General features: G+C 41.5%; 1 protein-coding gene across 1 annotated transcript in view; it reads left to right on the top strand.

Annotated features, from left to right (window-relative positions):
* The window catches only part of ADCY2 (adenylate cyclase 2), a 202,162-nt gene that overhangs the window by 94,721 nt on the left and 93,754 nt on the right, over positions 1 to 13,687 (top strand). Inside the window, 3 exon segments of the mRNA XM_006015699.2 lie at positions 3,274 to 3,354; positions 9,224 to 9,293; positions 12,243 to 12,340. Coding sequence (XP_006015761.1) covers positions 3,274 to 3,354; positions 9,224 to 9,293; positions 12,243 to 12,340 — 249 coding nt within the window.

Raw genomic sequence — 13,687 nt, 5'->3', positions numbered from 1 at the left:
GACCAGGCTCCCACCTGCAGCAGTGCATCATGTCCAACTGGGGCTGGGAGTCCCACAGCTGAGGGGACTTTAGGACCTAGCAGCACCCCACAGCTGCCAGGACTCAGTGTCCTGCAGCTGCAGATGCTGGGTCCTGGCATCCATGGGCCACAATTGCAATCTCTGGGCCACAGGGGTATGTGGGTTGCCCTCACAGTTTTGATCTCCTGACCATGGGGGTGCGTGAGGTGCCCCCACAGCTGGGAGATCACAGCTATGGGAGCTCCATGCATCCCCAGGCCTGGGAGACCACAGCTGCTGTTGCCTGCAGGAGCACCATGGCTGGGGGATTTCAGCAGCTGTCTCTCAGCTGTGGGGGTGCACAGGGTGCCCCCATGGTTGGGAGCCCCTTAACTAAGGGGGCTTCCAGCCACAAGAGCTTGCTTCTTGTTGGTGCAGGGGAGCCCAGGATCTGGGTCCCACTTCATCGGCAATGAGGCACTATGGGGTATAATGTGTGATCCCACAATCACACCTCCTGCCTGTGCATATGGCATGGCAGGAGGCGCAATTGTCTGGATTGCACAATAGGTCCCATTGCACCTTTATCTGCATGTGTGTGTGTGGAGGGGGGTGGGGCTGATTGTACAACTTAACCTGGAAACACAGCATAAAAACCTGATGGCCAAGATGTTTTTGAAACAGAAATTTAAAGTCAGACTCCTGTATTCATGTTTAGATGCTTAAATAAGGGGACTGATTTTTTTTTTCAGGAACACTGAGCACTTTGCTCCCACTGACCTCAGTGAGGAAGGCTGTTAGCTAGGCTCACAGCACCTTTAAAAACCTGGCATTTATTTATGTCTACATGCCTACGTCTGGTTTTTTGAGCCTCATTATAGGCTTCTGTATGTGAAATATTTAGCTCCTATGACTAAATGATTTGTTCATATTAGTAATTTACTGATTGTCTTATTTAGTATTATTTAACACTATGTCTGTTTTCATTCTAGACTGACTGTCCAGGGTATAAAATAGGCCACAAATACATAATATATACCTAAGCTGTATAGCATTCAGTAGGCATAAAATCAATTGGGTTGTATAAAAAAGCAGTATGGTTCTATAGAAGTTACTCTAAAAACCTAGGATATCCTTTTTGTGTGGTTTTGAACCATTCTGTGGGAACTTGGTTCTTTCCAAGGATCACAACTTTGATGTGATGGAGAGTTTTATGTGCTTCCAGTGACCTTGAGATCAGTGCTGTCTGGAGTTTTGTACTCCTCCTGGTAGGGTCACAATGTTGGGCGAGATTTCCAAACTATCAGTGATCCAAAAATAATAAATAAAAGTCCTCATGGATGGAGCAGGAAGATGAAGAAATAATACTTCACAATGGATACAGAGGCAGATGAAAGCTGCACAAGAATAGAAATGTCCAGTCTTCTAGGTTTTCCTTCCCATTAGATTGAAGTTTCTGTGAAGTGTTGTGTGGTTGCTGATGCACAACAGCATCCCCTTGTTAAAAGAAGACATGCAAAAGTGTTTTCCTTCAATAACAAGTTTTGTAGGGATGGGAAAGTGATGATGGGACACGTGCTACTGATTACCAGAAGCCCCTAGTCGTGTACTTACACTGGGGCAATAAATGTATGGTGAATGTTTTGTACTTGGAACTGAGACAGGTGTGCAATTCAGCAGCTGCTACTGTGATGAGCACTCCTATTCAGGATCCACTCTGCTCACCCCACATGGGAAGTGGGCCAGAGAAGGTGGTCTAAACATCATCTATCTCATTTCACCTGACTGAAAAACTGCATCTAGTGGCATCACTTCATCTGTGGCCCATATCAAGTAATGAAATTTGCAATTTTGGGAACATCTGCACCCTGATGGACAACCCTAATGGTGGCTGACTGGAGCAAAAGGCAGCGCACAGGGCTGGAGAAATTGCACAATTTGACATTAACATTGCTGCACTTAGTAAAACCAGGAATGGAGGAGCGTGGCAGCTCACAGAGCATGCTGGTGGCTACACCTTTTTTTGGAAAGGAAATATAAAAAAAAGACAGACACATTCACAGCATTGTTTTTGCTATCAAAATCAAGATTGTTACTCAAATGCCAGAATGTCCAGTTGGCATCAATGAGCATCTCATGACCCTTTGTCATCTACTGGCCAATAGACGACATCAGTGCGCGTTCCCTGATCCTTGATGCAGATGATGAAACAGAAAAATTATATTCTAAACTTGACCAAGTCCTGTCATCTGCCCCAAAGAAGATAAGATAATTCTTTTTGGCAATTTCAGTGCTAGGGTGGCCAGGGACTCTAAGCTATAGAAAGAAACACTTAGAAAGGAATGCATGGGGAAAATTCATTCAAATGGTATTCTTCTACTGAGCAAGTGTTTGGAGTATGATCTCCTTATCACAAATTCCTTATTGCACCACACCAAGGCAACAAATGAAAGACATTATGCATGCACCTCTGCTCAGAACACCAGCACTTGATTGACTACATCGTAGTGAGTACCTGGGACAGTTGCATCATCCCAGGTTCATATAAATTATGTTGGAGGCCAAACATAGTGGCAGAGAGATCCATTTCTGTGGCCCACAAAAGAAAATTTTCTCTTTTGTTCATTATAGTAGTTTTTAAAAATTACATAATGAGAAGCCTGAGGTGCTTTTGAAACTAACATTTTAATGAAAAATTATTTCAAAACCTGCTGCTGAAAAGAACTGTATCCTCTAATCAGAACAGTGCACACCACAGGAAGGAGCAGTGTGAACTAAGCAATGCCTCGGTGAAGAATGCTTGATTATTTTTCAGTGCAATGGCATGTTATTACCTTGTCATGCAAAGCTGACAAAGAGTTACCAAAAATAGCTATAGCACATGGGGACATATTTTAGGGAGCTGAGACTATCAAATTATATTTTATAAGTTCATTACATAACCAAGGAGCGGTCTGTGCTTTAAAAAAGAATGTCCCCATCTCTGGTTTTCTACAAGCTTTTCTATTTCTTTTTTTTCTAAGAACTGCTTTAGCTTTTAGACTGTAAGTCCTTTGAGGCAGAGGATGGTTACTTAGGAAAATGTTTTTAAAAAGCCTAGCAGGAGAAGACCCAGTCTAGTAGAGGCTTTTACATACTACTATGATATTGGTGTGAAATTGTTGTTGTTTCATTCCATTTAATACCAACCCCTAACATTATTTAAAGTTAATATTTATTGAAAGATCAATACTTTTTTCCAAATGGATAATTTCTCACCATTTTTCATTGCAGAACAAAATCACAGAAGAAAAGGTTTGAAGAAGAGCTAAATGAGAGGATGATTCAGGCCATTGATGGAATCAATGCTCAAAAGTATGTTTACATCCTGAATCATCTCATCCACTCAGCTTTCACAGTTGTCTACAATGGGTGCCAGCATTACTGCTGTGTCTTGTCTGGGTGCCCAAGACTCAAAAAGCCATAGAGATGCCACCCTTAGCAACTTAGGTTTAATTATATTTCAAAATGAGGAAGCCACTAGTGAAAAATGTAATTGTGTTCATTTAAATTCTCATGCTATATGTAAGTACACTTAAAACAGTAGTTAAAAGGAGAGAGAAACAGAGACAGAAAAAAGAGACCTGGCAGCAAATGCTGAAAATGGGAATAATTAAAAGACACAAAAGCAGGCTGGGAGATATATATCCAAAAAGAATGGAGTATTATGCTACTGTAGCAGTATTTCATATCTCCTAGCTATTCTTTCTGAACGTTCTCATCTTTCACAGAAGAACAATAAGTGAGGCGAAGAATGAAGAGCTTGGGCTTTCTGACACAGAAATCAGAGTGACTTAAATATTGACTGATGCTTCATCATTGTGACAGGAGCAGCTGCACAGAATATGAAGTCTGCCTTGCCTCACGATTTGATAATCATAGTCTCAATTGGCACATGGATTCTTTAGAATAGTGAATAAGCTAGATTAAAACTGTCCTGAGAGTTGTCAACAGAAGCGAATGTTGACAGTCAAGTTACACACAGAACCAAAATGAAAGAAAGTAGTTCCTCCAGTAGGCAGGTAAACAAAACTGTCTAAGGTGGATTTGCCAATTGCAACTCATTCAGCATTACTGTGGCTTAGGCCACTGACAGACATTAAAAAGAAGGTGCAATGGGATCTGATGCATTATCCCAACAATAGTGCTTCCTGCCATTTTACGCTTGCATGGCAGGAGGCAGGACTGTGAGATCAAGCATCAGATCCCAGCAGTCCATCTTGCTGGTGCAGAGAGAGTCTGGCCTTGTGATCCCATGCTCCCTCTGCACCGGCAGTCTTCATTGCTGTGGCTGGGAGCCCCATCATCTGATGAAGCTCCCGGCTGTGGGAGCACGTGTTACGCCCCATGGCTGAGAGCTCCGATGAGCTTACCGAGGTTCCCAGCTGGGGGAGCAAGAGTTCCCGGCTGGGAAACTCAATCAGCTGACTAGTGCTCTTATCCTCCAGAGCACATGGGAACACCAGCCATACATTCAATTAAAGGCATAATAGGAACCAGCGACAACGTTACCGCACTTCTCATGTAATAACTTTGTCAGTCATTCCTAGTTTTATCAAGCCATGAATTACATCAACATGTGGACATGTCACTGCTTAAGACCTGATTAACCAGTTAGTCACATCTTAAGTGTAACGTGTCAGGGGCCTTAAAGTACTTGCACTGAAATGTGACTGTGTGAATGACATTTTGGGTTCCATAGTTATTTTTTCTCAGTGATTCCCATACTATATATTTTTTATTTTAGACTAGAGGTAAAAAACTGAAAGGAAATAACCTTGTGTATTTCCAACTGCCAATCTTACAGCCTTCACTTATTTTTTTCTGACTTGATATCAAGTAAAAACTCCATCTAAAAAACTGTGATAAAGGACAATAAGAACACTAAATTAAACACTTGAAAGTTAGTAAGCTGCAGAAATAAGGCTACCTGTGTGTGTGCCTTAAGATACAATACCAATTACACCATCACCTACTATTTTTACCACAGGATCTGTGCTTTAGTCAATGCACAAGATTGATAGTGTTCTGTGGATGAATCAGGCTTGGATAGAGAAGGAGATTGTCTTTATGAATTCTGTGCTGCAGTTCTGCCCCATGGGTTGTCAGGCTCAACAAGGTGGTCTCAAGGAGCCCTTCCCCAGATGTCTCCACTAGGTACTGGGTCATAAACATGTTTATGGTCTGCAGTTCCTTGGAGGAAAGGTTGGGCAGATAGTAGGGGTGTTGCCTCATTTCCAACCCTCTTCTAAGCTGGCTCAGTTTCTTCCATGGCAATGTCAGACTTGCCAGCAGTGGGCAGCCTGCATGGACACTCCTTTAAAGGGGAGCCTAAGATTAAGGCTGGGCTGTAAGCCCCTTGAAATCCTGCTGCCTGGGCTCAGACTCTGGTCATCCAGAACATGTATACCTTAAAAGAGGTGAAGGTTGTCCAGAGATGTAGATGCCAATGTGGTGACAATGCCAGTTTGGTCTAGTCATCCACTTAGGCCTTCTTCAGCCTCAACTAACTTTGATTCCTACATAGGCAGTGTTTATTATCTCGTGTATTTGAGGGGCTCTGTGCAGCCACCTTTGTGGAGGTTGGGGGTCTCAGGAGAGCCAAGGGAGGTAGTGTTCCTTATCATCCTCATGGATATCCAAACACATAACTAGATCTGGATCCTTGAACACCCACATTGACACCCCCTTTTCACAGGTTTCCATACTTAAAAAAGAAGGCGATACATGATCACAAAACAGCAGAATGTCAGTGTAACATTAGTGTAACTCTTTAAAGCCAATGAAATGGCTAATTGGTGGACTCTTGAAACCATTAGGATAATGAGAGTTTTAATTGAAATTGTGCCAGGGTGGTACTCAGTATTCTCATGCTACCATTAACACAGCTGCTGTGTTCCTCCCTTATACTGTATTGTGTGCTTTAACATAACAAGTGGTAAGGTAAAGTTTAGTATTTTAAAAGATATAAAAGGTTGTGCCTATATGCAGCATGGCCAAGTTAGTTACTATTACAGTCTTATCCTTTTTTCTTATCCTTTTTTGAAAAACTTTTTAATGAGTAAAATAATAACTTAAACATCTATCATATCTTACAGTGTCTAAGTTGACACAGTGTATGAGTCGACCCCATAGCAGCAGCAGGAGGCTGGGTGTGATGGAGAAGGCAGTGGGGGCAGTGTGTGAGGTGCTGGAACCTTGGTCAGGCTCACGGGAGAGGCAGCATGATAGCGGGCTCCAAGGAAGTTGGTTTGGGCCCCTGGGCGCTTAGGCAGCCCATGGCCTGCTGGCAGCCAGGCACCACCACTAGAGGAAAGGACTGGGCCCCACTGTAGCTCAGGGGCTTCCTGGCTTGCCAGCAGCTTTCCCCCAGCTTTCGGGTGGGGGGGGGGGGGGGACAGGCAGGCTCCTCTAAAAGCAGGATCAGGCTCCTTGCTGCTTCTGCCTTCAGCATACTCCTGTGGCTGGCAGGATACCTGCCACCACCTGGAAGGGGCTGGCTTGCCCCAGGGGCAGTGCAAGGTGTTGGGCAGGTGTACAGAGGGGGGAGGGGGCCGGCCCAGCTCATGACCCCTAGCCACCCCCAGAGCCCTGCCCAACACCCTGTGCTGCCCTTGGGGCAAGCCAGCCCCTTCCTGAGCAGTGTCCTGGCAGCTGCAGGAGCTTGCTGAAGGCTGAAACAGCAAGGGGCCCAATCCTGCTTTCGTCAGAGCCTGCCTGCCCCTTCTGCAGCCAGGGGGCAAGCTGCCGGTGAGCAACTGAGCTGTGGGGGGTCCTGGTCCTTTCCTCTGCATAAGTGGCACCCCCGGCCTGCCTGTGAGGGCTGCCAGCGGGCCCTATGCTGCCTGAGCTCCCAGGGGCCCAATCCAACTTCCCCAGAACCCACTAGCATGCTGCCCCCCCCCAAAGCAGGGCACCAGCATGGGGTCCAAGCAATGCAGCTCACAGGGTTTGGTGTAGAAATTGAGGTGGAAATGTAAAGGTAAATATTTTGGCTTCAAACCTCAACTTATACACGATGAAATACAGTAATTAATGCAAGTTGGATTTTGGGGGAGGTTTGGCCTTTATTTGTTTTAAGGGAAAAGGGTATTAGGAGAGAAAAAGAACCCTGCAAATGTTCTTGAGTTTTGACAAAGATCAAGCAGGGTTATGTGCTCTGTGTTTTGTGAGTTTATAAACACATTGCATTTCTGACTCTATTTGTGGTACTTATAAATTCTGAAAGCTTCACTTCCAATATGTTCATATTACACAAATGTGGGGCTTTGTAGTGTGAAGTACTCATTCACCAGAGGCATTTTTCTTGTACGCTTAACATAAGATCTTTGTATTAAGTTTTAATTCCTATATTTGCTTTTGTGCTCATATTGAATTTAATTTCCATGTCTCCATTGAAATATATAAAGCTGTAGTGATTCACGTTTGGTAAAAGTCTTACTGGGACTGCAGTTCTTTTTTGTGTAGAAAATGTGAACAACAGCACTAGCTTAGAGTCTACTTGTAAAATCAGTTGGACTAATTGTATAAGTAAGAACAGCTGATGAATGGGTAAGCAGATGAGCTTCATGTCCTTCTGGTTAGCAAAGTAGTTCCCATCAAAATGTATGTAATACCTTATTCTTAAAAAAATAAATAAATAAAAGTAGAAGTCTCCTGTTGAATTTAATTGTATTAGGGTTATGCCTTTCCATTTTTCAAGGAAGTTGCCAATAACTTTTCCATAAGGTTTACTCATTTTTACACACACAGGCTAGGGACAGACATTCAAAAAGCCTGAGCCTGAATTGATTCAATCATTGCAAATTAGTCTAACCTGGCTAAGCTAAATCAGTTTTGTAACCAGACAGACATCCCAGAAATGCAGGCACATGTCTGCAGTAGCTCAGGCTAGAAGCTGGGGTTCACTAGAGCAGCCCTCCCTTCCTTCCACAGCACTAAGCTGAGGGGGGAAGCAGCCAGGCCCTGGCAGGATGCTCTGATTAGCACAGCAGGGAACTGATAACAGTGCTTATCACCGCTAACTCAGTGTTTATCATCCCATTAATAAAACAACAGAGGGACATTACCAGCTACCTGTTGATTCTGCCTATTGATTCTACTTGTTGATTCAGCACTAATCGTAGCCAGCATGTGGTCTGCTAGCTAATACACAAACACCTCTTCAGCAAGGCAGAGGGGAATAGGGAATTCCTGCTTCGCAGGGAGTGGTGAAGGGGAGGGGAGGAGCAGCCTGCAAGTCTCTGAAGCTGCAGCCACAGAGCAGAGGGGAGGGGCCAGAGCAGAGAACCCCACCCAGCCCAGAGAGCATGCTGGGATGCTGGGGAGTCTGATTTATCTTAAACCAGCAAGGGGTCTGGGACAGACATTGCATAAAACAGTTTGAGCCAAATCAGTTAAGTCTGATACTACAGTCAACCAGGTTTATCTCAAACCAGTTTCATCCATTTTCAAACTCTCTTATGTGCACTGAACATCTGTTCTGTTACAGGTTTAAACCAGTTTCTGATCACTTAAAGCAGTTTATGTGTAATGTCTGTCCCTAGCCAGACTACACAGATCTTGATGTCACATCTTACTTGCAACTGCTTGTACTTTTAGATTTTCCTGCTTAAAGACCAAAAATATGTAAAAGACATTCTGAAAGTCAATAAAATAGGTGTTTCACAGTGGCTCACTTCAGTGAGATAAATACCTTTCTAACAAAGAACCATCTTACTCCCCTCTTAATATTTTTTCCACCTTCTTATTTGCCCAAGCTATGAGTCCATAAAGCATCCATTTCATGGCATCTTTCTTTATTATCACACATTACTCACAACCGTATCTGGTCAGAATATACCTCAAATTTTGTTCCATTCATCAGACACATCCTGGCATTTGATATTTGTGGAATGAAGCATCAAAAGAGAAGGTAGAAAGAAGAACCAGCAGTAAAGTAACTTAGATAAGCAATATAAAATGTAAACCTCACTCTTGAATGTGTTTACAACCTGTTAATTTGAACTTCAATTTTTCATATTTATTAACTGTAGAAAACAAGAAGGGTGAAGCTATATGACCACCTTTCTTTAAAATATATACATTGCTTTCTTGCTTTACATTTTTTCAGTAATAGAGAAATACAGAGCTGTTCATTTCTGGTATCAGTTATCATGTTCTTTATGTTTCTCATTTTATCTAGGCAATGGCTTAAATCCGAAGACATTCAGAGAATATCATTACTTTTCTATAACAAAACTCTGGAAAAAGAGGTAAGTTCCTCCTCATATTTTAAAACTTATAAATAAAAGTACATATTTTAATCTTTAACAATACAGGTCCCAAATCTTCCTTTAACTACTTCCCTTAAGTAGTTAAAATGGTTTCTTTTTAAAATATGCTATGTGGTATCACTTGCTTCTTTTGTGTTTACAGGCAGAGAGAACTATTAATCCAGCCCTTAAAAATCACTCTAAATTTAAACTGTTTTGAATCTCCCTACATTGTCTCATTAACAAATAGGAGACTCCAGTGGCGATGTGTAAGGAGTGCACAGGGGTGCATGTGCACCCCCCGAGTGCGCTGGTGCACCCCCTGACCAGCTGCGCTCACCGCTTAGGTGATGGACAGAAGGGGCAGGTGGGAGTGCCCGTGCCCCCCCTGCAAGCATTGGCTGCAGCCACTCCCAGAAGCAGCCGCAACCAGTCTTGGAAGTGGCTGCAGTGATCGGCTGTCGCGGGATCAGCCGTGGGGGTGCCCCCAGGCAGCGAGATTGGCCATGAGGGACTCCAGCCCCCCATTTGGCAGGATGTATTCCAGAGGTGTCGGGGGGAGGGGGGCACTTTAATTAGAGCAGCTTCAAGAGCCACTCTAATTAATGCACCTTCAGTACCTTGTGCATTAGCATCCCTGCACTTCAAAATCGTGGCTTTAGTTAAAGTGCCCTCGCCACCATTTTAAAGCAGGGGGATGCTGATACACTAGATGTGGAAGCTAATTAGCATGTTTCAGCAGACTTGGTTAATCAAGTTGTAATTACAGCCCACTGGAGCAGCCTTCCCGCCCATCTGTAGGCACCCTTAGATTCCACTCTGGGGGCTGGGTACCTAACCTGTACGTGTTGTAGTGCCCAGCTTGTGGCACCTAAGTCCTTTACTGGATCAGCTTTAAGTTCATTTGTGGGTTTTCTGAGGCATGAACTGCCCTTTAAGTGTTTGTACGGTGCTGAGCGTAAGGCTGTCCTCATCTGTTAAATGAGCTGCTAAGTGCTGCCACAAATCTTTTCGGAGCCAGATTTTAATTTCCTTCTCTGCTTTCTTTTATTATTGATGGGTTCAGCCTTGATTCCATTGAGGTCAATGGGAGACTTGGCATTGACTTAAATGGGAGGAAGACTGGACTCTGCCTAATGTGAAAGTAAAACAAAGAAATGGGAGAAATATGTCACTTTGTTGAAGGAGCTAATCACACAGCTTTCTTGGGAGATGCCACGGGGAGCGTGAAATGTTAGAACAAGCTGGCAATGAGGGCAGAATTTTACTGTGAGTTTTTTAACAATAGCTCAAGCTCTAAAACGTGCTAGAATACCACACCCCTCTTCAACAATTGCAACAACAAAACAAACTGCAAATGTTTTCAAACATATTCAAGTTCACATACACTTATGACAGGAATTAGTTTTAATGCATCACAGAATTTGGGAGAAGAGATCCTCAAAGCATGTCTTGGGATTCAATTTAGTTCATAGACATACACTTTTAGTTTATTGAGGGTTCTGCGTGTGGATTTCAAGGGCAGAATTCAACTCTTAGTACAAAGACACAGCTGTGCACTTGCTGTTAAAAAGAACAGCTCATCTACTTACTGTTTATGAGGTTTTCTTTTTGAACTCTTATAAAATTAGTCTTTGATTGATTTTTGCTTTAATTATGTTTTCCTTGAATTCTTAGCCCTTGAACAACTGTAAAACTTAAAATATGTCTGTTTATAGTTTTTTATTGCTTTCAGGATGAGGCATCTATGTTTTTATTTAATAGATTTCCTTTGTATATGTATTGCTTATTTCATATTTTTCTGCCTAAACTTATTAGCAGTCTATAAAGAAAAGATTGGAAAGGAATTCATACTATATAATTCCACTGCAGCAGTTAAACTAGCACAATTTATCGCTGCCATCTTTCAAATACCTATTGCAAATAAAGGATATGGAAGAATTTTAAAAATATCAAATTATTTAATGTACATTATAAATAGGACATAAATCACTGCTTACCACACCCTCTCTGCTTCCCCAAGTGGAGACCTATGTGGAAACCTATATGGTTAACCAAGTTTATGCAAAAGATTCCACCCTAAAGGGTTATTTGTACTTTCCTATAATTTCTCGGTCCATTTTCTCTATTTATGGCTGAAAATGTATATAGTAGGTATATATTGTTTTGGAACCATTGTGTCAAAATCATTTGGCCACTCTCCACAAAGAAAATTGGGGAAAAATGTGTTTCTCATTATAAAAAAAAAAAAGAATTTTTCTGCAGTTAACTCTGCTCTGGGACCTTTAATTATAACCATTTTGTGTGTGTGTGTGTGAGTGTGTGTATGTATGTGTAGATGTAATACATAGACATTTCATTTGGACAGAAGCAGCAATGAATAAATTCTGTAAAGGACAAGCTTCAATACTATGTGTAACAATGACTGGCTCCAAATAGCTCACGTTACTTGTTGAGTGGGATGGTTAATCACTAAGGGCATTTTTACACATGCAAGTGCTGCAGCACCAGGTGTTTTGAAAAGCACCCAGCGCTGCAATGCTTACAGTTGTATAAGTGGCGAAATATGTGTCAGTGATGAGAAAATGGTGGCAGGGTGCTTTTGAACTAAAACACCTTGACGGTGCTTTAGTTTAAAAGTGCACCACCATCATTTTCTTTGCGCTGACATGCATTTCGCCACTTATACAACTACACACAACGCAGCACAGTATGCCTCGGCTCGCATGTGAAGCAGACTTGATTAATCGAGTCTGCTCTGAAGCGGCGGGTTTCCGGCATATCAGGGGGAAAAAAAAGTATGTTTTAAATGCCCTAAAAGAACAAATAATCTTACTGCCCAAGACAGTCTGTATGCATGCCTGCCTGTTTAAAAGGGAACATTAGCTGCTGTATAAAATTGTCTGTTTGGGAAATAAGATTTTTAACATTTGCTCATTTCTTTTTTAGTACCGAGCCACAACTTTGCCTGCCTTCAAGTATTATGTGACGTGTGCATGCCTGATATTCTTCTGCATTTTTGTTGTACAGATTCTGGTATTACCAAAGTAAGTGAATAATATTTAAGTTCCATATACGTATTAATTTCACTTGTATTTAGATAGAGAGAGACAGATGCATACATACATATGGCCACAAATACAACATGGTAGTATCCTTAAACTATGCATTTGCCAAAATGCACAGGGAGAATCAAGTTAAACAGATATGAACAAAACTTCTAGATCTTTTTAAAGCTAGTTTACTATTTCTGGCCCTAAATGACATAATTAGTTGATGACCTAATATTTGTATCACCTTTAAGTTTTCTTTTTTTTTCTTTTTTTTCAATAAAATCTATCATGGGTATAAGGATAAAATCCTTCTGGGTATGAAAAAGCATTTAATACTCAGTGGCCACATCTACATGAGGCACTGGCTGCATAATCGTTAGTACTAGTATAAACAAGTACTAAATGACTGCTCAGTAACTGGAGTTACTGCTCAATAGCATCACCAAACAGCTTTTTTTGCAATGCTGACTGCACAGAAGGTCATTACTACTACACAGTAACATTGCAGCAGTAGTAATGAATTACTGCTCAGTCAGCATCTCATGTAGACGTGGCCCTGTATGTAATTTTAACTACTGTACATAAACCTGAAGCAAGGGTTTTTTGTGATATATTTTATTGGAACTAAAGGGACCTTTTTTAGGCCTTTATGCATACAAAGTTTCTTTCTCAGACCTGAAAAAGGGCACTTTAGGCCTGGAAAACGGGTACTTTAGGCCTGGAAACCTGTCCAGCAACTTTTGCAACTATACAGTTAGTCCAATAAAAGATATCACATTTTTCTCTCATACATTTCTTGAACCACCATGGCTACAACAACACTCCAACCCTACTAGATACACGAATCTGCTGTACTTAGAATTTCAGTGACAGTATTATTTGGACAAGGACTTCAGTATCAGATACTTAGTTTGTGAAATATATTTAACATATATTATCATTATAAAACAGGTATGTAAAGTGGACTAATGTCCTTTCAAAGCTGTCTAGTGTCATAAGATATGTTTAAACCTGGTATTTTTAAATGATATTAAAGTTGACAATCATTCTTCCAGAAAACATACTGTTGCTTTTTGTAATTGCTGATGTGAGATCATAAGCATATTTATACAATATACTACAATTTTATGCTAGTAAAGAAGCTGCTTGTAACTATATTTTAATTTGTTTTCAGGCTATTCATACTGTACAAAGTTTAAGGAATATGGGTTTAATTTCAGCAGGGAAAGTCTACATAAAATGTTAGTTGAGATCATACGTTAATGTATAAATTGTAACAGTGTCATTGAGTATTACTCAGTTGGAAAGCTGGTATTTTTGCATAACCACAATTGTCAACAT

Source organism: Alligator sinensis, unplaced genomic scaffold (genome assembly GCF_000455745.1).
Source record: "Alligator sinensis unplaced genomic scaffold, ASM45574v1 scaffold126_1, whole genome shotgun sequence".
NCBI classification, from domain to species: Eukaryota; Metazoa; Chordata; order Crocodylia; family Alligatoridae; genus Alligator; species Alligator sinensis.
This window is presented reverse-complemented; position numbering and strand designations above follow the sequence as displayed.